Source organism: Parasteatoda tepidariorum, chromosome 6 (genome assembly GCF_982258835.1).
Source record: "Parasteatoda tepidariorum strain Cologne lab strain chromosome 6, Ptep-v5.0, whole genome shotgun sequence".
Taxonomy (NCBI): domain Eukaryota; kingdom Metazoa; phylum Arthropoda; class Arachnida; order Araneae; family Theridiidae; genus Parasteatoda; species Parasteatoda tepidariorum.
Genome location: NC_141760.1, coordinates 48,561,233 through 48,584,703, shown reverse-complemented (window position 1 = coordinate 48,584,703; position 23,471 = coordinate 48,561,233). Strand labels below are relative to the sequence as shown.

The window sequence follows — 23,471 nt, the reverse complement described above, 5'->3', positions numbered from 1 at the left end:
ATCACCGCATTTATTAAGCAAACCGAAGACTTCATTCATTTGTATTCTAAATTAATTATGCCTCTATAATTATGTCCACTAATCAATTTTAAGTGGAGGATGGTATTCAGCACTCAATCTTTTCAATACAACAAGTACTTTTTTCTTCTATTAATTTAATTAATGAGGAATATGAAGCTAGATCATTAAGAATGTAGAGATGTAAGGGTATGGCATGTAAACACTTCTCTACGACCTTCGATACATCATCCGTGGGGTCGGAAACGGCAATTAATTTAAGAGAATAAAAAAAAAAAAGATCAGGTGATTTTAACGTGCTAAAGTTCTTTATTCTGTTTAAAGAATAATTAATGTGATTAATGAATGACGTACTTTTGATACTCTTAGATTTAAAAAAAAATATAATCGCTTTTTGGTTGTGCTGCTTAAACCATTGAGGCTTTCAATAAACAATAAAAATTAAACTCAGTTAATTTATATGTACGTATAAATTTCTCTCACGTGGTACGAAAATCACAAGAAGTTTATTGTTTTAGTTGGAAACACTTCGGTTATACGTAAATCTGGATGTATTGTTGCTTCTCAATAACATGTGTGGGATGGAAGTTGTTCCAGTTTATATAATGGGAGGAAAGATTATTTATCGTGGAAATATTTCTATTCCAGTTTTTAGGATGGGAAGTAGATTTTTGTAAAGACTTTGGTGGTAGTAGTAATGACTTTTGGTACATATACGCTTTTTACGACAGAGGAATTAATTCCAGAGAATTTGAGCAAAAACACTAAAAAAAAGAATTGATGCTTTATTTAAGATATATTATTAGGAAATAAATCATGATCATATGCAGAAGTTAACAAAATAAGGGCTTCTACCTTTTATCGGTCTGAACACCAAGAATTTGAAACAAAAGTACCTAAATTGTTCCCAACGGATAGTTAGGAGCATGGGAAGAGGTCCATAGTTGGCAATTTATCGAAAGATAAAATAGCCAAGAACAAAGCCAACCCCGCTCTATTAATATTAAATTTTAGATAATTTGGCTATAGCTTAATCATCAAAAAGACCTCGAGAATTACTAGAACCCTATAACTGAAACATTTTTGAGGTACGAAAAGTAAAGTAACTTAAGGAATAAAGTGTTAAAAATAGATTTTGATATTCGATTAAGTAGAGACAGTGAATCAATGAGTTCTGTACTAAATTAAAAAGTTAGCAGTTACATTGACTGTTAGGAAGAGAATAAAATATTTATGATTTGCTTTTAATGTAATAAGAATTAAATAATTGGTTTGAATTAAATTAAAATTATGTTAAGTAGGAGCGAAAAATAGATGTATGAAATTAAAGAAATTTTAAAAGCAAGAAAATTTGTAATGCCTATTATGGCACCATATTGTGAATAAGCTACATACTATAAAACTACTGATTTCTAATTTACTTGTACGTAAGTTGTCTCTTTGGTTATTTTCACAACGAAATATATTTAATGATAAAAATTCTTTCGTTATAAGAGATTTAAAAATGAAACAGACAAAAAGTATGTTGAAACACTAATTAGACGAAATAGTAGCCCCACATATACCTTTTTGTGAAAACAGATAAAAAGCGATTTCAGTAATGCAACTTAGTAAATAGTTTTATTAGTATAGATATTAAATATTTAGTTGTCTAACTCATATTTAATCTTTTATATAAGGGTAACTCTTCTCTTCTTTCTCTAAGTTTTGAATTTTACTTAAAGTATAAGATATATATAATTTTTTTTATTTATTCAAACACAGTTTTGAGAGATTCCGAAATCTTTCAAGATTCATTGATTGAATTTTTTGCATAAATTGAGCCTCTTTCACAATTTTAAAATTGAGTTTGATCTTTAGCTATCACCTTAAATGTTAAAAAAAATACTTGCAAGCTCATTTAATAAATATTAAGGCAATAAATTAAGTTGCACTTGAGATTTTCTATTATTAACAGCTGACCCAATTTTGGGTTTGCTAGTACTAACGTTCAACTCCACATTCTAGTAACTTTGAACCCAATCCAAAAGATAAGGGAACTCCTGGATCAAGTATTGAGAGAAATTTGCCATCGTGGAGGACGTTTTGATGAAACTGACCAGCATTTGCGTTACATGGACAGGAAAACCACGAAAACCTCCCACGGTTAACCTAACTTGGACTCTAGTCGTTCTAGGGGACACTAACCCTCCAAGGGGACTCTGATCCATAATCCGCCTACCACTGTAGATATTTTACGTCAGTACTGCGGTCGGTGCGAGTCGGATGTTGAGTTCGTATCGACCAACCATAGCTACGATTTGAACCTGGTTAACCTCATTTGAACACTCTGTCCACAGAGCTTGATTATTATTGTATTTTTTTAAATAAAGAACTAATACTTGTTTTTAGTGGAAAAATTTGCTTTTGAATTATAATAGGTGTAGTAATTGTATACGTAATTGTCAATTGATGCAATAAAAACATAAAAATTTTTATTCTTAAAAAATTACTTATAATAAATATGGTTTAATATGAGGAATAAGGTAAACTGTTAGAGTTTTCATTCTGATATTAAGGTTAAATAACCGGTAGCACTCTGTCCATCCAATGAACAGCAAAGTTTATCGTAAAGAACATTTTTACTCGTATGACTTAAAACCCGTTTACAACTATTATGGTCAAGGAAAACAGGAATACAAAATTATACTGATTTTTAACTATTTACAACTTGCTTGATTTAGAAACTGCAGAAAAACAACAACTGGACATTGGAGCTAGGCCTTTCGTTATGTAATGAGTATTGGAGTTATATTTTAGTTGAGTTGTGTTTTATCAAATGAACCGTAAAATGTTGTTTAATTAGTTTATCTGGTCGTTTTTCCTATTGTAAAAGATAGGAAATACTAGATTTTTTTAAGTATGGTTTATGGTGCTATCATATATGCGCCAACGCGATTATCTTATTCTTATATTTAAAACAAAGGGGGAGGGGGGATGTGGTCCCAAATTGGAGAGTGCAGGAAGCTATGAACTCTTTATGAGTTGAAGGGAATGGAGGAAATATTGTGGTGTCAAACTCCTGTTCCGAATAGATGAGTCCTCTCAGCTGTACCTAGATGCAAGGCACTAAGTAGCCTCAATAAGTGGGCTATTTCGGTGCTATAAAATTCCTGTTGTTTAACCGTATGAGGTGAAAACTGTTAATAAACTGCTTTTCTAACAGTTAACAATTTGAATACCATCTTATTTATGGTTATACGACTGTTTTGTTTAAATATGACAAAATAACAATTACATAAATTGTTATTTAACCATTTTTTCCAATAAATCTCTAACAGTTATTTCATTTTCTTCTGCCATTCAAAAAATAATGCATGTAAGTAACAGAACATTTAGAATGGGCTCATATTAAGCAACGTTTGAAATAATTAAATAAATTCTGCATATTATTAATATTATTGTATTATATATTGAATTATTAATTGGCAAAATATATATTAATCAATAGTTCATATTATGAATAAAAATTTAAATTTCATGTATCGTTGACTTTTGTACTTGTTGCATGGGTTGACCGTATACACTGCCGACCATGTATGCGATTTTCTATTTACAATTATCATATATTATGGAGCTACAAATATCTCACTATATTTTTAGTGCTTTCAGTTTAGGTTGAATGAATTTTATCTACTAGATATGAAACGCATTAATTTTTCAGGATACATTACCCAATGCATATTATAAATACTTTAAATGGATTTATGGGAGAATACGCAATCACTCTTGTATTGGCACTTAAATATGCGATTTATTTATTTTTTTACATTCTAATATGTTCTATATCTAATTAGACAACGTCTGCGCAGGAAATGTAAATATTTTTTATTTATTTTTATTTATTTTATCATAAATCTTTCTTCAACACTGTAAAGACTGAAATTTAGTACATACCAATATTGCCCAAAAGCAGTCAAAATGACTGAGTAATGTGTGAAGAAAATTTTTTTAAATTAATTTTTAATACTTTTTATATTATTTACAGTCATATAACGAGTTGTTGGTAAATATTAACAATAAAATAATTATATGTTGTACAAAATTCTAGGAAATTGTGTCATTATATACACCATTATTTTTCTAATTGAAATTAAAAGCAGTCAAAATGACTTCCTTAGGCAATCTAGTGTAAAATAGATTAAGTTAAAATATATCCCTTTTTTTACTAATAAAATATAAAACTCGCTTCATTCTGCTGTTGTTTTCACATTTATAATAATATTTCAAGAGCATAACACAGTTTTCATTAATTCAGTAATTAAAAACAGCGAACAAAATTATTAGAAATTAATTAAGAAATGGTTCGTGGAAAAATTTTGCATTGAATATTTTCAAATATCAATATTTCGAATCATTGTTATTTTGCGAAACATAAATAGTGTTTTTTTTTATTATCTTCATCGCTTTTAAAATTAAGTTAATGTTTTCTCAAATAACTAGAATTTAAAAACCACATAAGGAATTGTATTAATTTCTAAACAAGCAGTTTTTTAAAAGTTAGTTGTATCTCTTTTTTTATTTTATATTACTCTCAACGCAGATCACGTGAAGTCGTCCGCCTGATCATATTTCTTCCGATTTCTACATAAAAATGGAATTTATACGTTTCTAAAGTTCACGTTTCAATGAAAATACATTTTTGTTTCTAAGTTAACATAAAACATATATTTTATTTTGTGACAATAGTAAGCTAACCAAGCAAGAAATTTTACGGTTTTTACACTAGTTTTATTTCTAAACATGTCAATAAAGTGACTAAAACCTAGTTTCCAAAAAATCTTTAAGGAGTTGTAAATCTTAAAGTTTATAGAATGAAATAGTTAGAAGTTAAAACTTTTCATAAATATTTACCCCTATCCATTGTTATGAGATAGCGCTATGCATAACTGCAAAATAGTATAGCAGCTATGGAAAAGTCTGCGAGTTTAAAGTAAGTGTTATTTTAATTAAATTTTAGTACTTCAAAGTAAAATTTTTAACAAATAGAGAGTCTAGCAATTTCTTTATTAAAAGTATTTTATTATTATCTACAATCTACATCATAATTTTTTGAATTAGAATTCTCAATTTTTAATAGTATGTTGTGCAAATTAATTGAGAAAATAGAGCTTTTTTCTTGTTTTTTTTTTCAGTTGAGTATATCGGAAAAACTATAAAATATAAATACAATTGGGAATTTGGAATATTTTGATAATAGATTAAGTGATTAGATAGACTAGGAAACAAAATTTTGTGTTGCGTTTATACAAATATTTGATCTTGCCTAATTCAGATCTGGGGATTTCAGATATGAAAATAGTTTTCTATCTAAAACAACAAAATTTTTTAAAATGACATTTTTAATAAATTTTTTTGTCAAAATATACAAGTTCAAAAACGTAATATATAAAAAGAAGTAGCATAAGTGCTGAAAAAATATCTAAGTAATTTAAAGAACATTATCTGGATCATCATTGTATAGGAATCCGTACCCGAAAATGTCGTCGTGCGTGGCTAGGGCACCTATCTTTTATGACCTGTTCAAAAGCACATGAAAAAATAGTTCATTATAAGAAAGCCCCCTAGCAGTGCATGACGATGTTTCCGGACATGGGATATATTAAGTATATAAACTTGTACATTTCGGCAAAAAAACTGTTAACTTCGAGAGAGAACCGGATTTTAAATTTGAAATCCTAGATATGAAAGTATCTAATATCTGTTAAAAATCCTATGAAACAGAAACAAAAAGGTTTTCCAATGCTATTTCTTAAAAATGATTGATAGATAAATGATATTATTGAAGTAGATAAGTAGAAGTAGATATATAATGCTATTGAAGTAAGTCTGATTACCCCATGATGAAATCAGAATATGAGCAATAATCTATAAAAATAGGAAAGTGAGTACTAAACTGAAAGGACAATGCTAAAAACAATCCAAGAGTTACTGCTATTAAGAGATCTACCGCATTCGTAAAAAATAGGCATACGGTATTCAAAAAGGACAGTGTTTTCATCATCTTACGCTCACACTCCAGTACGGGCCAGGGCCTTATTCATAAGATCTCTCTAGGGATTTCAAATTGACACCACGGCTCTGCATTTTCTAACACGCAAATTAATAAAGTAATTTTCAACGTCAATATGCCATTGAAGTCAAAACTTACTCTAAGTAGGGTTGAAAATGGTTTAGCAGTAAAAATTGTATTTAAAGTGTACTTAACCATTTGTGCAAATAGTATTTGTTGTCCAGTTAACTCGATTTAATTTAATAACGGGAATTTTATATTTAATTTTATAATCGTCGTTGAACAGCCGACCTTGAGTTAACGACTACCAATATTCAACTCCGAAGTCTTGTAATTTTGAACCCAATCCAGAAGACAAGAAACACTCTTGGATTCAGAGAAATTTGCCTTTATGGATTAATTTTTGATGGAACTAACCTGAATTTGTTTACATGCGGTGGAAAACCTCGAAAACCTTCCATGGTTAGTCTGACGACAAGGGGACTCTAACCCATGACCATCTACCACTGAGGATATTTTATGTCAGCAATGCGGTCGGTGCAAGCCGGGTGCACAATTCCTATCGCTCATCACTGGTTTTTGAAATCGGGTTTTGAATTGGGAGGTGAACGCACTTTCTCCTGAGCCCCCACGGCTGTAATAAAGGGATTTATACCTGTTTTTTGTAGAACTTATATAATTCGGAATTAAAACGTTTTTATGAAACATTATTTACATGGATGCTTAAAGAAAAGCTCACTTGTTTTGTAAAACTAATGATAAGTTCATTTTATCCCAATAAGTATTTAAAGGGGAAGTTATCTAATCTACTAGTTGCTCAGGAAATCATTTGGTTAATAATTTTTCCTACCCTGAAATCTAATTACTAAACATTAAAATTCTGCAATGAATTTGGTGTTCTTTAATAAGTTTCGTTTGAAATATTGTTTTTTACATTTAGTTCTCATTTCTTGAAATGTTAGCATGGCTAGCGGGGAACTTGTTAGAGTTAAGTAAATGTTTTAGTATTAAGTGAACTTTAGTACTTTAAACGATAAACAGATGGTTGGCTTGAAACTAAAATTTAATTCGTCTAAAAGATCCCAATTGGTTATAGTATTAGTACTAATTTATATTCTATATCTCTATTGAAATTGAATTGAAATCTAATAATGATTTTCGGTTGCTGTTACAATTTTATCAACAAGCTTGTTTATTTAGATACATATTAAATTTTTTGTTACGCAAAAAAATCGTGTAAATTTTCATCAAATATATTATTTAGCAATAGTGGAAAAAGTTAAAATAATCTTAATAATGCTTTAGAATTTTCAATGTTTATTTTCTATTAATTATATAATTGTATACCTCAGCTAAATACAGTAATAAATAAAATTTATTCGAAAATTATGTCAAATTTAATAAAAAGTAAATATATCTTATGTATTGTTTAATAATTGTAAATCTGTAACTAAATATCTTTATCATAAAATGTTGCATACAAGAGTAATATCATGCCTTTATTATCTGATATAATATACTATATGTTACCGGCAAAGTATGAAACTCCGGCATTCTATAAAATGACTAGGCATTGTATATAATGCCTGATTATTTTAGGCAAAGTATGAAATATGAGAAGTATTTCATACTTTCCCAAGGTATTGTATATCATACCTAGCCATTCTATAGAATGACAAATGCTATTTAGACAAAGTATGAAAAAAACGTCCTGATGAGGTTAATCTGTAAATGATGAGCATTTCTCAAAAATAAAAATGTTATTCTGAAAAAATAATGAGAGTGCCATTAAAAAAAATTTATTCAAAATGCGTAAAGAAAAATAAAAGCTGTACAAAACATAATTTATGCCTTTCTTATTAAGGGAAACAAAATTTTCGTATAAAAAATTCACATTTAAGTCACAATTATTTTCAATTTAAAAACAAATATTGCACAAAATATCCATTTCATCACCTTTACTAGCATGGCCACAGAAGATTTAATACTTAGCAGGTTTCTCATTTGGCATTTTATAGAATGCCTAGGAAATGCGTGAAATATAAATAATTTCATACATTGCCGGCTAGTTTTAGGCAATATATACAATACCTAGGCATTCTATAGAATGCCGGATTTCAAACTTTGCCGGTAACATATACACATCAATTTTAATTTTAAGTCTTTGACTTGAAAATATTCAAAACCAAGAACGTAATATTAAAAGAGAATAAGATTAAGAATGGATCATAAATAAATATTATTCGCACATATCGATAAATAAGGAATAAATAAATGAGGGATAAATAAATAATTTATATTTAGTAATATTAATGAAAATAGAGAAAATCTGAATATTAGGTTCTTTTTTGTTTGTTAATAAATTATTATATTATGCGACTTCTTTGCAAGATGAGAATCCATGAAGCGGTACGACAATAATTTAGTAATAAACTTTTAATGAACATCATATTACTTTAGAATGGTGTTTGAGTGCTTTCGACCCCAATGGGACGTCCCGATAACGAAAACATTACTGGAGCATGTGTGTCCCGTCTAAAAAGAACACATATATCCCAGCTTCCCGAAATTGCCCAAATATTTATTTGTAATTTTATTTTGGCAGCATTATTTAATTTTTATATTATTTGATCTATTTAAACTCGCAGCTTTTTTTTTTAAATGAAAGATTTAAGCATTGCATTGTGTTCCGAATTTTAAAAAAAAATCACATTATGGTATGACTTTTCAAAAGAATATTTTACTGACTTTTAATATTAATAAAGAATCTTAAAAATGCAGCATTTGGGCATAGTTGAATTAATTCCATGGAAATATTCCATTAAATAATCATATGATCCATAGAAATAACCCATAGGTTTTATTAAACATTTAAAGTTTTATAAAAAACTATTTCTTAATAATAAAAGATTTTAAGAACTCAAAATGCATGCATTTTTCAAATAATATATTCTTGTTAGCAGGCATTTGCAAATGTTTTAGTGATATTTCACAAAGCCCACGCATATTTGTTAACATAAATTTGCCCCAATTGATATTCATGCTTTCTTCTTAAAACTTCCATTTGAACATAAGAATGAGATTTATTGTACTGGAAAAACGCGTAAAACTTCTAGGTTCATTTCTTTCTCTTTATTAGAGAGTGTAGATGAAACGAAACTAACTTTATGGTGAGAATTCTTGTTCGAATTTCTAGAACTTTTACATCAGTTTATGAGCTTTAGTATTCTTTTTGGAGTCATAAACATTTTAATATGCTTAAGAGTATTTTAAATTATTCAAAGTGTGCTTTAGAGAAACTTGGTTAAATGTCATGTATATTACACGTAGAATAGCAAATTATTTTTCAAGTTTTTGAATATGTTATTTCAGCAGTCGCGCTGGTAAAATTTACATTACAGAATGTTTATAAACACGCCACAACATATGATTGTCTATAAAAAATATAAACATTTAAAATATTTTCAACTTTATAGTAAATAATAGATACTCAAAATTTACAAATTTTTCTACGCTTTTGAAAAACTGCTTTCTGTGAAATTTTCCGAACACAAATTTGAATTTTCGTCCCTCAAAATATTGTAGGGAGAGAAGGTCGCTATCTGCAAAGTATGGTTCACATGGTTTAGGCGGATGACCCCTTAGTTTTAATTTCAGTGCTTGTATATTTACCTATACTTCGAGAATTTTTTAAGAGAATGCGAAATCGTATAAATTAATTTTATTATAGTGTGCAAAGAATTTTTCATTCACTTGAGTAGTTTCTGATATACAAAGAAATACTCAAGAATTAAAAGTAACATTAATGGCTCTAAACATTTGACTGTTCTAATGCCTAAACTATGTGGAGCTTGATTTTCAGGGAGCTGCTATTCTTCATATTTTGAGGGTTGAGAATCTACATTTCATCGGAAAGCGGTATATTTATTCAGAGAAAGTACGCTTCTGTGTCTGATTTTGTAACATAAAATATCGTCTGTCCTAAGTAATTAGCATATTTGAAGTCACCAACTCCAACCATTAATTCTAATTACATAAAAATCCGATCATTAGATCAAAAGTTATTCAAGGAATTTCTATTTTTCATTTTCGCTTTGAAAATCGCTTTTTCCTTGCAGTTTTATTTTAGTATGGTGTTCTTTAATCAAAGCCAATAACTTAATTTAAAAAAACATTTTCATTTAAGATTAACATAGTGTTTTTAATTTCATTATATTGATTATTTAATATGATATGATCCTTAAAAATGGATCCTCTTAATCTATGCTCAGTCTTCATTAAAGAATAATTAAGGCATTACAATATTTAAAATCCTTAACCAAACAAAATTAAATGTATTACATATGTGTTTATTCTCAATAAATAGCCTCATCAGCTAATTTTCTGTACATAACCATCCCCAAATGATGTCGATAAATACGTAACATGCCCCTACTTATGATGGATTTTATTTTAATTTCCATAATAGCTTGCAACTCTGAAGCTGAATTATAGATAGCACTAACCTAACGAGTGCAATTTATATTATAAATTATGTATGGAAATTAAGCCTGGATTTGTTTCAGAATATTTAATTATAGGTATTAATAAATGGACGCTAGTAATTGATAACCGTGATAGACGAGATTTATGAAACATGAATGATAAAGCGCGTATTGGGATTTCCCTTTGATAAATGCTACTGAGAGTTTTTTAAGTGTGTTCATTTTACGCTGTTTAGTAAAACATATATGATTATTAGTGATTTTTTTATTGAGAAGAACTTGCTATTCAAAAGGTATATTTATAAACAATAACAAACATAGTTACTCATTAATCAGACTGATTTTTGTTTACAGATAGTCTTTTCAGGATTTGTGAATATGCCTAATATTTGTTTTATTTCGATTTCTTTATTTGTGTATTCAGTTACAAATTACAAATATATTTTTTTACCTTACACATTTGCATCGCCAGGATCAATTAGTTCTGCAGTTAAAGTGTATTATTGGCTAACAAAGGATACATTATGAAAAAAAGTATGGTTAAAGCTATCAGAATATGATAAAATTTAACGTGTTTGTTTGCTTTATGGGAACACCCAAAAGCTGGGATATTTTTAATGAAGCACTTAGGTAAGGTTTTCGGAAAAAGTAAAATTAAAATATTGTTTTATAATATAGGATAAAATTAGGGAAATGTGATAAAATTTGGCACTTTTATCACGATAATTAAGAGCATGGTTTCAGTTAAACTTATTTTTTCAGTTTTATATTTTTTACTAAGAGTGTGATAACATGAATTATAATTTTGGAAACAAGAATTTCCAGTTAACCGATGGATTTTGAACGAAAATATTATCAAATGAAAGTAAAGCTTACAAAATGAGTGGAAAAACTATTTAATGGATATAAAAATTACCAAATGAATTGTTTAATTACCTCATAGTTTGGTTGTTATTACCTGAATTATTGCTTCTTTTTTTAGGTTAGAAATGTTATTACTATACAATACTGCAATTTTACGAGAATTTTTTCCCCCGCGTACTTTAAGACTTTCCTTCTTAATCAGAATTTTTAATAAATGACTAAATTTAAAAGATTGAATTCTAATATTAGTAAAACAATTCTATTGTTTTGAGTAATAAATTCTAAAATCCCTGCAAAATTCTCCATTTTTACAAGTACTTTTTTATAATAATTTATTTGCTGATTTAGAACTTTTATGAGCCATTTTCGAGAATCTAATGTTCCACATGTATTTTAATCGTTGTTTTTTCAATTATATTTCATTATTACGCATTTTTAGAAATGTTTGCATTTTTTTTACATTTTTGCTTTGCCCATACTTACATTTTAAATAATTTATATCTCTGTAACCGATGCGAAATAGTCAGAAAGTTTTATATTGTCTTATAATCAGAAGAACTAACCGTAAAGAAATTCAACTTAATTTGTGGGTATGACAATCAGGGTACCTTCTTAGTTAGTGAAAATGTAACATATTTTTATTTATTTTTGGATATTAGTTTACTTTTATACGAAATGAAATTTTTTGAAATTAAAAGGTCTATTTTCTTATCTATCGTAGAACTAAGATAGTTTTCAGTTAACTGTTTTGTAATATTTTTAATAGCAAATTACTTATAAACTTTGAAATAAATTTACAGATGTATCAACATACTACGGAAAGCGATTTGAACCCTAATTGTAGTTCAGATATTTTCAACACAAGAAAACTGCAATATCGTGTATTTAAGTTCTGAAATACGATAATATAGTTATCGTACTTCAATCAAACAGCATATAAGGTTAAAATAAATTTAATTGACATTATGATGATTAATTAAATGGGTATATTATTTAATAAACAATTAATAACTTTTTATATTTATTATTAATTTTATATATGAATATTTTGTAATTCTTTGCTATTTTTTGTGCATTATTTCATGAAAATCTCGCTTGGATAAAAGCTTTATTGTTTTCGGAAATTTTAATTTTGGTAGTTTGCAAAAGCAAACTGTTTTAATAGTTTTTTTTCCGTCTTTGATAAAGTTTTTGAAATGAATTACTTTAAACATTATTATTCATTAAAAGAAATTGAGACATTTCCTTCAAAAACAAAATTTAAACATTATTATTCATTAAAAGAAATTGAGACATTTCCTTCAAACACAAAATTATAATTTTGCTAATAAACTAAAAATACGGTATTTAAGCCATTCATTTAGAAAATTCATTTATGCGGCAATGATTTACCGAAAATTTTGATTTTTAAGAAAATTATAGTTATAGTCATTATACAATTATATTACAACTATTATTAATTATATAATTATAATTACATAATTGTATTAATTATTATTAATTATTATACGATGTTATCGTTTTTATATGACAATTAAAGTTATTGCAACTCATTTAATAAAAATTTAAAACTGATTAACCGAATAAATGGTTTTTATGTCATGCTCTAAGATATCATGATAAAATTACCAAGTTTTATTATACATTACAAAAACATATTTTGCTGTAAATTTTACACAAAGAGATTTGGTAAAATTTATCGAGTTTTTTAATATTCCAGTAGAGCCAGAAACACAAAAAATTTACCATATTCTGGTAGTTTTAACCATACGTCTCTTCAGTGCAGTTTTTCATTAAAAAATCATTTCTTTACATATAAGTATTTCCGTAATTCTAATAATAACATTACTGAAGTCATTATATAAATAACCAAATTACTATTCTATTACTTACGATGATATTACTCATGATTATGGAGATGAATATTTGAGTAAGGTTATTAAAAAAAAGCCGATTTTAACTCTTTTAGAGGAAAATTTTCTCAAATGGTAGTGAAATGATAAATTGTAGGCTGAAATATTTTAGCAGAGATAAAAGGCACCATCCTATGTGCATCATTTCTTATATATGTTCATTTTACTTTTACTTATTGGTAGTTAAAACCATTTTATTATTAATTTATGAATCCAACTATTAAAAATAAGAAAAAAAAACACAAAATTATTTGTTATTTTTTAAATAAAATTAAAGTCTTATGGAGAATTCGTAATATTTGATATATCTATGGAAGATCAATTGTCTATAAATTTCTAGAAACTAAATACAAAATTTAATTTTCATCTGTTTATTATATTTCTGGAACTGTTATGGCATAAAGATTGTTTCTAAATTATTAACATTCTCTAAAATAATAAATTTGCTTACTGTTCACTGATTTACCATTTTTGAAGTTAAAAAATGCAAACACTAAAGTTAGGTTATTTTTTTAAGGTTTAATAAAGCATTTTTATTGGATATATTTGCAATATGACGTTAATGGCATTCCATAAAAGTTTCAGTTAATAAATATACAAATTACATAAAAAATAGAATTAAAATATATACTTGTTTAGATCAAAGAGGATTTCGTGAAAGTGTTAAAACAAAACATAGATGGCGTGATTGTCCAGAAGAAAATCTTCAAGATCTGAGGAACACGGATTAAAAAGAAGATTACGAGATAAAAATAGGACAGCTAGAAATAGAATTCTGCTATAAATCAAGACGAAAAAGGGGCAGTTATATATATCAAATAGTTATACTTTTAGAATTTTTATTTTGCTTTTAAGTCACGTTTTTTATTTATATTCTTAAAATTAAAATTTTGTTTGCACTAAAATTGTATTTAAAATAAATAAGGGATTTATCACTTCTCTAAATGAATTTTATCCGTGAGATCTTTAACGTAAACTTAGCAAATATTTGTAAAAAGTCAGATATTATATCAAAGTCAATTTCAAATTTTGTATTTAAAAATATTTGCTTATTAAGAAGATACTTATTTTCCAATGTACCAATGTTCCAATGTATAACACTACAACAATAACTTATGTTCCATTGTTAAACACAACTTTTTTTTCAATGAGATCTGCTATTGTTATAAAAAATAGAAACGAATTTAAATGCCATTGAACTTGAAAAAATGTACTGTATAGTAACTAAAAGGCCCCACCATAATTCGTATTTTCAAACACCATAATAATTATATTTTTAATTGCTTAAGGAACATTATAAATCGATAAAGTGTTCTAATGAATCATTGATATACAAAAAAAATAAATAGAAATATTTTAAAATAATTATACAAATAATTATACTTAGTTTTAATTTTTTTGAATATTTTTTTATATACTAAAAGTGATTTTATAATTTTTGTGAGGTTATTAAAAACAAGATATATCTGAACAAATGGAAATAATGTACAGGTTCTAAATGGAATTTTCTTTTTCAAGAAGAGAGAAATATATCACCACTCAAATGGACACCGCGCAATGCGATTCTTTTAATTATTTTTTGAGAGAAACGGATTATGCCACGTCCTATTCTAAAGCAATGTCGATTTTGGTAACTGTTTGACAAAGTAAATTAAGAAAAAAATTTGGTCCAAATTACCAAATTATGGTAAATTTACTGTGTTCTGAACGTTTTCTTTTTTACGAAGCATTCTGATACTGATTTTGCTAAAATTAACAATAAAATTCACTTCTATAATGTATTATTAAATTTTTTAAGTGTGGTAAAATTTGGTAATTTTACCATGATACCATGATTTACCATGATTTGGTAATTTTACCTTAGAGCATGGCATAAAAACTTTTTATTTGCTTAGATTAACTCTTCAGTGTTTAGAATTTTATTCTAAATGTGTGGTAATACGAATTATAAATTTGAAAACTGGAATTACCGGTAAATTATTACTATATGAATGTAAAAATCACCAAATGAAAGGTTTCAATACCGTATAGTTTAATATGTAATGCATTACTATGCATCATGTTAATTTTACCAGAATTTTTCCTTCCGTGTAGTTTCAAATTTAAGGACATAACTAATATAATTTTATTTACAACCACTCTGTTCTTTCACTCATCAGTTAATTATCTTATACTGTCTTGCAATAGAAAAAACAAAATAAGTGCTTCACGACTGATGCTTTGCATTAATCGTGAATCTTGATAACACGACGGTTTGGCAACTAATTTCTTTCTATTGCTAATGTAATGATTGCTAAAATAAAAGAACAAAAATCTGCTAAAACAAAATTTATTTTTGAAAAACTTATTTCCGCCATATGCTCTCTACCATACAAAGATGTATAATCTATAAAAATCTCAATTTTGAATTTTTTGTCACCTACGTTGATTATTCAATTGCGCGGCGGTATAGGAAGAGTGAAAAATGATGTAATAAAACGCTAAGAGTATAATTAAAAACTGACTGTATAATCTATTATAATGATGTTAATCTGAAATAAATGTGTTTTACACGCCCAAATATATATTATTAAAAATTTACTATTGTTTACTTTTGAAATATTCATGGTAAAACTTTTGGAATGTTTTAAATCTGTTTATCTAAATTTATAAAATCTGAGAATATAATAAATGAATTTTATTAACAGGGATAGAGCTTTGAGGACAAGAAGATATAGATCTAGAAGTCTACACATTCCTCTAAAACTGTGAGTTATTAAAATTTGATATTTCTTTTGAGATGATTTATTCATTAAAATATGTATTAAGATTTATTTGTCAATTGCTTGCTAAGACAAAACTGCTAATAATTTTTTACATTTAAAATGTAGATAATTTTTCAAAAATTGCATTAAAATCCAGATTTTTTACCGAATTTACATTTCCAAATAAACTATTTTCTTAGAAGCAAGTATTATTCCGACTAAATTGCCAATTACTTATGCTTATATTGCAGATAATTCCTTTGTATAGAATAGAACGTCTTTGAAAATAATGATCATAATTATAAATATTGCTAGGTATAAACAAAACGTTATCAAATAAATTGTCAAACAGATAAAACTTCAACTGTCCTACACTTAAAAAAAAAAACAAAAAAAAAAAAAAAAAAAAACACTGATATAAAAAAAGAAAAAGAAGTAAGTACACAATTCATTAAGATTTTTAAATGAAAAAAATCAATAAAAAGAATGTCAAACTCTTTTAGCTCAATAACGAGTTAGTGGAAATTTATCCAAACTACACCGGCACATTTAGAGCTAGAAAAATAATCCGAAAACATATTTAGGCCTCATCAGTAGTAAAACGTAAATGTTATTATGTACAGTTTGTTTGTTCGAAGAAGATATATATTATTAAACCATTAATAAATTGAATTCGCATTTGAACTTTTTAATTAAATAAGATAATTTTTGCTAACAACTAGATTTCTTTTTCACAAAACAACCCTCTGCTGTCTTATGTCCACTTTTAGCCACCGACGCTTTTTTACCGTTCCAGTTGTATGTCTGCTCTCAGCCACCGCAGCGATGATGTTATTCCCTGCTTAATGGCAAACAACATATATTGCGGCACCGTTAAGATGTAAAGATTAAAGATTGTTCGGTATGTTCAAACAGAAATATTAAAGGCGGAAGACGCCAAACTAATTATTTTTGCGACGCATGTTCTCGGAAACCAGGACATCGTATTAGAGACTGCTTTGAAAGATTCCGTACGATGGAGAACTATAAAATATAATTTTTACAACATATTAAAGCATATTATTGTGTTACATATATCTAAAGTTCAAAAAAAAAATTTATGCATCTTATTTTTCCTTCATAATCTTGCATATTATGTAATACTGTTAGCTCTACGAAATTTTTCTCCGGCCAGAATGACACCCATGTATAAACTTAATACGACAGCAAAGGGTTAAGATAGATATTATGTTTTAATCTAACGTACTTTTCATCTTGAGTTGCATTTTGTTTGTAATTTGTTTTGTTAGCAAAATTTCAATAAGGCAAAAAAATCCTGTTCACTACTCGATCATGGATATTAAAAAGTTGATTCGATTTAAGTACAATCAGTATAGGCGAGTGACCAAGGTTTCGGGGAATTATTACATAATTTGAAAAATGCTAATAATGTAGTTAATAGCCTTTCTATTATCACATTCTTTATCCCAACTTTTCTATTATCCCAACTTTTAAAAACCTATTTTCTCTTAATTTATGCATCTTTCTTTGCTTCTTTCCATTAGCTTCTGTTTGATCATCTTGTTTTAGCTTTACCGTCTACGCTATTGGTAAATCCGCATCTTTCTTTGCTGTAACTAGTTCGTAATTTTCTTTTCGATCTCTGCGCCTTATTTTTTTACACCAGTGAAAATTCTTCTTTATAGAATCCAAAAATATTGTATATTTGCTAACGTAACAATTCACGTTGCTTGCTTTCATTAATTGTTTCAATTTTTTTTTATTAAAAAAGCACCTTACACCTAAAACTAAATATATATGAAATATATTAACGGTTTCTTGCTTAAAATAAAAAAAAATTTCATGAGATGTGTTTCAATTTTATTTGAGAAATTTCTTTGGAATTGTCAAGAGAATCATTGTAAATCGCTTTGAAAACAATATTATTGAAAACTGATCTTACGACTTCTTGTTCTAGTAATTCGATTTGGGAGAAACAATTCTTTCTCGAACTGTCAGGATAGATAGTTACATTTCAACGATTTATGTTATAAAAAGTAAAGACGCTTTTCATCCTTCAACAATAAGTTAAACTATTTTTGCTTCTAAAATGAAAAAAAAATCTGAATTACGATTCGCCCGTGGAACTATAAATTTTTTATCATGAACTATACCCCATGAAACTTTGTTGAAGTATTGCATTCAAGTACACGCTTCATTGATAACAGAATTGTAATAAAATGTAGAACATATAAAGTGTACTAATATCTAATGCTTATTTTTATTTTGACATTAAAAGTTTATTTCAAATGACAAAATAGTGCATGAAATATGCACTGAGGAGAGTTATAACGCATTTAATAGCATTCTTTAAGGCACAACTGTGCCAAATAATATTTGCAATATGATCTAAAAATAGTGCCTGCTATCTGAAAATTCTGTTATTTTTTATTAAAAAAAATCGTTGACTATAATGACGACAAAGGGTGTTTTAGGTAATAACTGTTATCATTGCATACTTTTAAAATTCCATTTATTTATTTATTTTTTATTCATTTTTTTCAATTTATTTTTTGTTCAATTGCTTAATTTGTTGTTATTCCTTAAGGACCTGTGTGGAGTGTTTTTACACTCCAGCAAATGATGTACACATCAAGTGCTGCTGCTAGAAATTAAAAAAATAAAAAAAAAACTTTTAAAATTCTTGTAAAAATTGAAGCTGGGGGCCAAAACAAAATCTGATAAAATTTCCGTAACGTATGATATTTTTAGTAAAAAACCAACAACATAATAACAAAACAGGGCTCGAAAAAACTCAGAAATTTTACCCGTCCCCGAGGACGGCTTGTCCAACAATGTACCTGTCCTCCTTTGAAACTAACCCGTCGCTTCTAAATAAAAAAAAAAAAAATTCTCTTGTTTATTACAAACATTTATATAAATTGCACAATGAATTAGTAGTTACTAGGATTACATTATACAGTAATAAAAGAAATACTAGGTTACTAATAGTAAAACCTAGTATTTCTGTTATGAAATAATTTATTTCTTTGATGAAATAATTTAAATAACAAAGGTTAAGTTATCTGTCAATTTATCCGATGGCACTGCGTTTTTTAAATGAATCAAATATGACGTTTGCCAGTTCCACAATCAAGCCAATGATTTACAGAGGTTTCTGCACAGAAATCTGAAATAGGTTTTCCATTTAGGTAGATATTCATAAATGCGTTTAACGCTTCTTGTTTAAGACCAGTAAGTAATGTTTTTTTTGTAAGTTCATTGCTGAAAAGCCCCTTTCAACCACTGCAGTACTCCCAGACAGAGAAAACATCAATTCCACCATGCGCAGTATGCTGCTGTATTTCGAGATTAGAGGGTCATTTTAGAAGTGAGGCGCTGGACTCTTGTAAGATAACAAAAATTGAAAATGTATCACGAACATTAACGGGAAAATGGCCGTCCGCGCGGACGCTGGATTCGAGAAATTTGTCGTCCGCGGGGAATTTTTGACCACCGAGGACGGGCGGTTTTTCGAGCCCTGTAACAATATATATTGAATAAAAACAAAATATATTGTATTTAAACCATTCATTTAAGAATTTTTCCGTTCATATAGTAACGGCTTACTGAAAATTCCGGTTTTCAAAATTATGGTCCTTATTACCACATATTTGGTAAAAATACAATACTAAGGAGTTATATAGCCGGGTAAATGGTTTTAATGACATGCTCTAAGACTTCAGGATAAAATTACCACATTTTAATGCATTTATCAAATTTTATCACATGTAACAAAACCATATTTTATTGCTAATTTTACCAAATTCACTGCCAAGGTGCTTCGGAAAAAATTATAGAGCTTTTAAATGTTTCCGTAGAGCCAAAAGCGCAGTAATTTTAGCCATATTCTTTCTTTCTCGTGTTGAGAACTCCACATTTTTTTCTCGTTGAGAGAATTAGGTCACATTAAAGGCCTCAAATTAATCTTTATGAAAAGAAAAGATATCAACACTTGTTGGACTACCAAATAAAACAGATTAGTTTAAAGTGTGGCACTTAAAACACCACCAAATTACATTATTTAAACAAAAGTATTGTAGTATTCTATTTTTACAAGTTCATGTTTTTTAGTGAATGTTCAGTACCATTTTCATCAATAGTGTTTCGGCTGTTTATGGTAACTCTTTTGTTTTATTTGGTGAGAATGTTTCAAAATATATGAAGGAAATGAATAAAATTATGAAAAATGTTTTAAAAAAATCTATTTCTTTTTTTTCTAGTGTGAAGCTAAAAAAAGACGGTATTTTGAGCATAATATTTTTTTGTGCTTAGTACAGCAAGCACAATAATGGTTTCAATATCTGCAAATATGGGAAAGATATTTGTTTTTTTTAAGATCTAAAATATTATTTAAAATGCTAATTTAATGAGCAAAATGCTGGATCAGTTAAAAGATAAAAAATATTATTTGGATTACATGTTCCATCTTAACAATTAAAAAGTGTCCAATTAACAACTAACTTCAAACTTTTGATATATTTTAAAGTATCTGTCATTTTCTTTCATGAAGATGTAAAAATTATGAATTTATCTTAATTTAAAGGTATGACATTGTTGCAATTTTTCCATTTTGTTAATCATAAAAAGTGAAACAAAAAGTAATAAAATGCATTTTTTCATTAATTTTTTTGTTCTCTTAATTTTAAAAAGATATATATATGTATATATATGAAGCGCTATGAAAGATTAACCATTTGATTTTAAATTATTATATGCATTTTTTTCCTTTCTATTGTTGTAATAAAATTTAAAACGAATTACTTTGAAATAAAATTAAAAAAAAACCAAAAATTAATAAAAACGCTTTTGATATTTTTTAAAAACGAAATATTTTTAAAAATTCTACCTAGAAAAGGGTCGGAAGGGAAGTTTTAAAAAAGGAAATTTCGATTTTAAAAAAAAAATAAAAAATTCGTATATGTTATTGCTTAGTATGTTATTTTCAGTTGTATAAGCAATCCAGAATGTAAAATTTACATTATTTTAAAAGAATAATGAAAAAACTGCGAACTGTTTTTCATGTATGAAACAGCACAAAATATTCTGAAGAATAAATTCCTTTTTTTAAAGAAAATTTTCACTAGTGGGGCTTAGACCCCTAAAGTTTCAAATAGCGTATTTCCTGATAAATATTTGGTCTATTGACAATTTCAAATTCCTTCAATGCGTTGTATCACCATTCAAATTCTTCTCCAAGAATTCCTATTCATTTTGCATAGCAACTGAATTGCTTTACAATATCTTTAATAAATCAGAAAAGTTTAAATGATTAATGCAAAGTACTGGAATGCATTGTTTTAGTAAGAAACACTTAATATATTTCATTCAAAAGCATTATTATTATCTCGAATAAATGAATGCATGTGAATTATAATGTTATTTAAGTGCCGGACGAGGCTATAATCTGCCACGTAACTTTGAGATTTATCCACTAGAGCAGAATAATAGGCCGATTATAATCCGTGACCTTACTAGAAGTGCCGGATAATGAAAGAGCTGATTGTGAAGGACATACAATACTAATATTCACCTGAACAAGGAACTATCTGTCATTATTTAAACAAAAGGATTGGACATGACAATCTCACCTTCATTCATATTGGCTCTAGATGTTTCAGTTACGCTATTGAATGTGATACTATGCTATACTTAGTTAAAATCATTTATTGGGTGTATCAGAATTAAATGACAAACTTATAACTGTCTCCTTACGTCACAAATAGTTTCAACTAAGTTATAAATTTGCTAAATAAATCTAGCATCAATATTATACAATATTTCATAGAGAAAAAAAATTGTATAATTACTAAACGCTATTGTAATGACATTTCTTAAGAAAAAAACATAATTTTGGTTGATAAAATTAAAATGTGCGATATTTAAACCATTCATTTTGATAATTTTTTCGTTCATGTGGTAGCGATTTACCTGAAATTCTGGATTAGAAAATTATAGTTCTTATTACGTTTAGTAGCAAATACAAAACTGAAAAGCTAATTTATCGAATGTATGGTTTATATACCATGGTCTAAGATATCATGATAAAATGACTACATTTTAGCACATATGCAAAATTTTGTTACATTTTATAAAGCCATATTTCATTGCTAATCAAAATCCTTAACAAAGCTCGCAGTTAAAACTTACTGAAATTTTTGCTGTTCCCACAGGGCCGAAGCAGTAAATTTTATCATATTCGGGTAACTTTTATCATACTTTTTCTTTCTCAGTGGAGAAATAGTTTTAATAATAAATTTTAGTTTGAAAAAAAAACTAACATTGGTTGACAATGAAACATTTATGGGATTTTATTTTTAAAATATTTTTGAGGTGTTAACTGTGAGTTACAGAATAAATATTTCAAATGAATCAAAAATATTTTTGTAGTAGTTGAAGAAAAACAAACATTTATACGCCTTAGGGACTAACTATATAAAATTATTTTTTCTTTTTTTTAAATGCTCTTGAATCTAAATTTCTGAGTAGTGCAACTCGTTACCTATTTGTAACAGAATTTGTATAAGTAGTCATATAAAAAATACTCATACATATAAATTATTTCTATCACTTAATGTAAGAAGCAAACACCAAATTTTTGTAATGGAAGATAATTTTGAGCCGCGATGGATCAGGGGATAGAGCGCTCGCCTTCCAATTAGGCGAATCGGGTTCGAATCCCAGTCAATAAGGATTCCGCATCCGACAGATCAGAGTGGTGACGTGAAATATCCTCAGTGCTTTACGGATCTTGGGTTAGAATCCCCTTGCCGTCAGGCTAACTGTGGGAGGTTCTCGTGGTCTTACTCTCCATGTAGCGCACATGCGGGTTAGCTCCATCAAAAAGTCCTTCATGAAAGCAAATTTCTCCTAATACTCAATACAGGAGTTCCCTTTTTCTTCTTTATTGGATTCAAAATTACAAAGCTACTGAGCTGAACATTAGTAGTCGTAAACCCATAAAATTGGGTCTGCTGTTTAACGACGGTAATAAAATAAAATAAAAAATGGAAGATAACAGCAACGTGTATAACGGTTTTTAAAACTTTTTACATAAGAAATATTAAATTTATTTTAAATTAAATTTAAAATTTCGTGTGTTCATTTCTAACTTCTCTTGAATGCAAGTAAACGAACAGAAATAAAGTCAAATATTTTTTTTGTTCAAAGAAATTTTAAAAAAAGCAAAAGGTAACCAATTGGAATTGTTTTTAAAAGCTCAGGGATGTTTTTTTTTTAATTTAAGATAAAAGAAACTTTATTATTAATTTTTATTTAAGAAAAACTTGATAAAATTAGTTTAAATTTTCCTATACTTTGCAATATATTTTGCATCTCGAAATAATTTCCTGACATA

At 27.6% G+C, this 23,471-nt stretch overlaps 1 protein-coding gene across 1 annotated transcript in view; it reads left to right on the top strand.

The window, feature by feature from the left end:
- LOC107445120 (potassium/sodium hyperpolarization-activated cyclic nucleotide-gated channel 2-like) overlaps nucleotides 1-23,471 on the top strand; it is a 622,718-nt gene that overhangs the window by 166,291 nt on the left and 432,956 nt on the right. Inside the window, exon 3 of the mRNA XM_071178704.2 lies at nucleotides 16,019-16,078. Within this exon, the coding sequence (XP_071034805.1) occupies nucleotides 16,019-16,078 (60 nt within the window). The remainder of the gene's footprint in view (nucleotides 1-16,018; nucleotides 16,079-23,471) is intronic.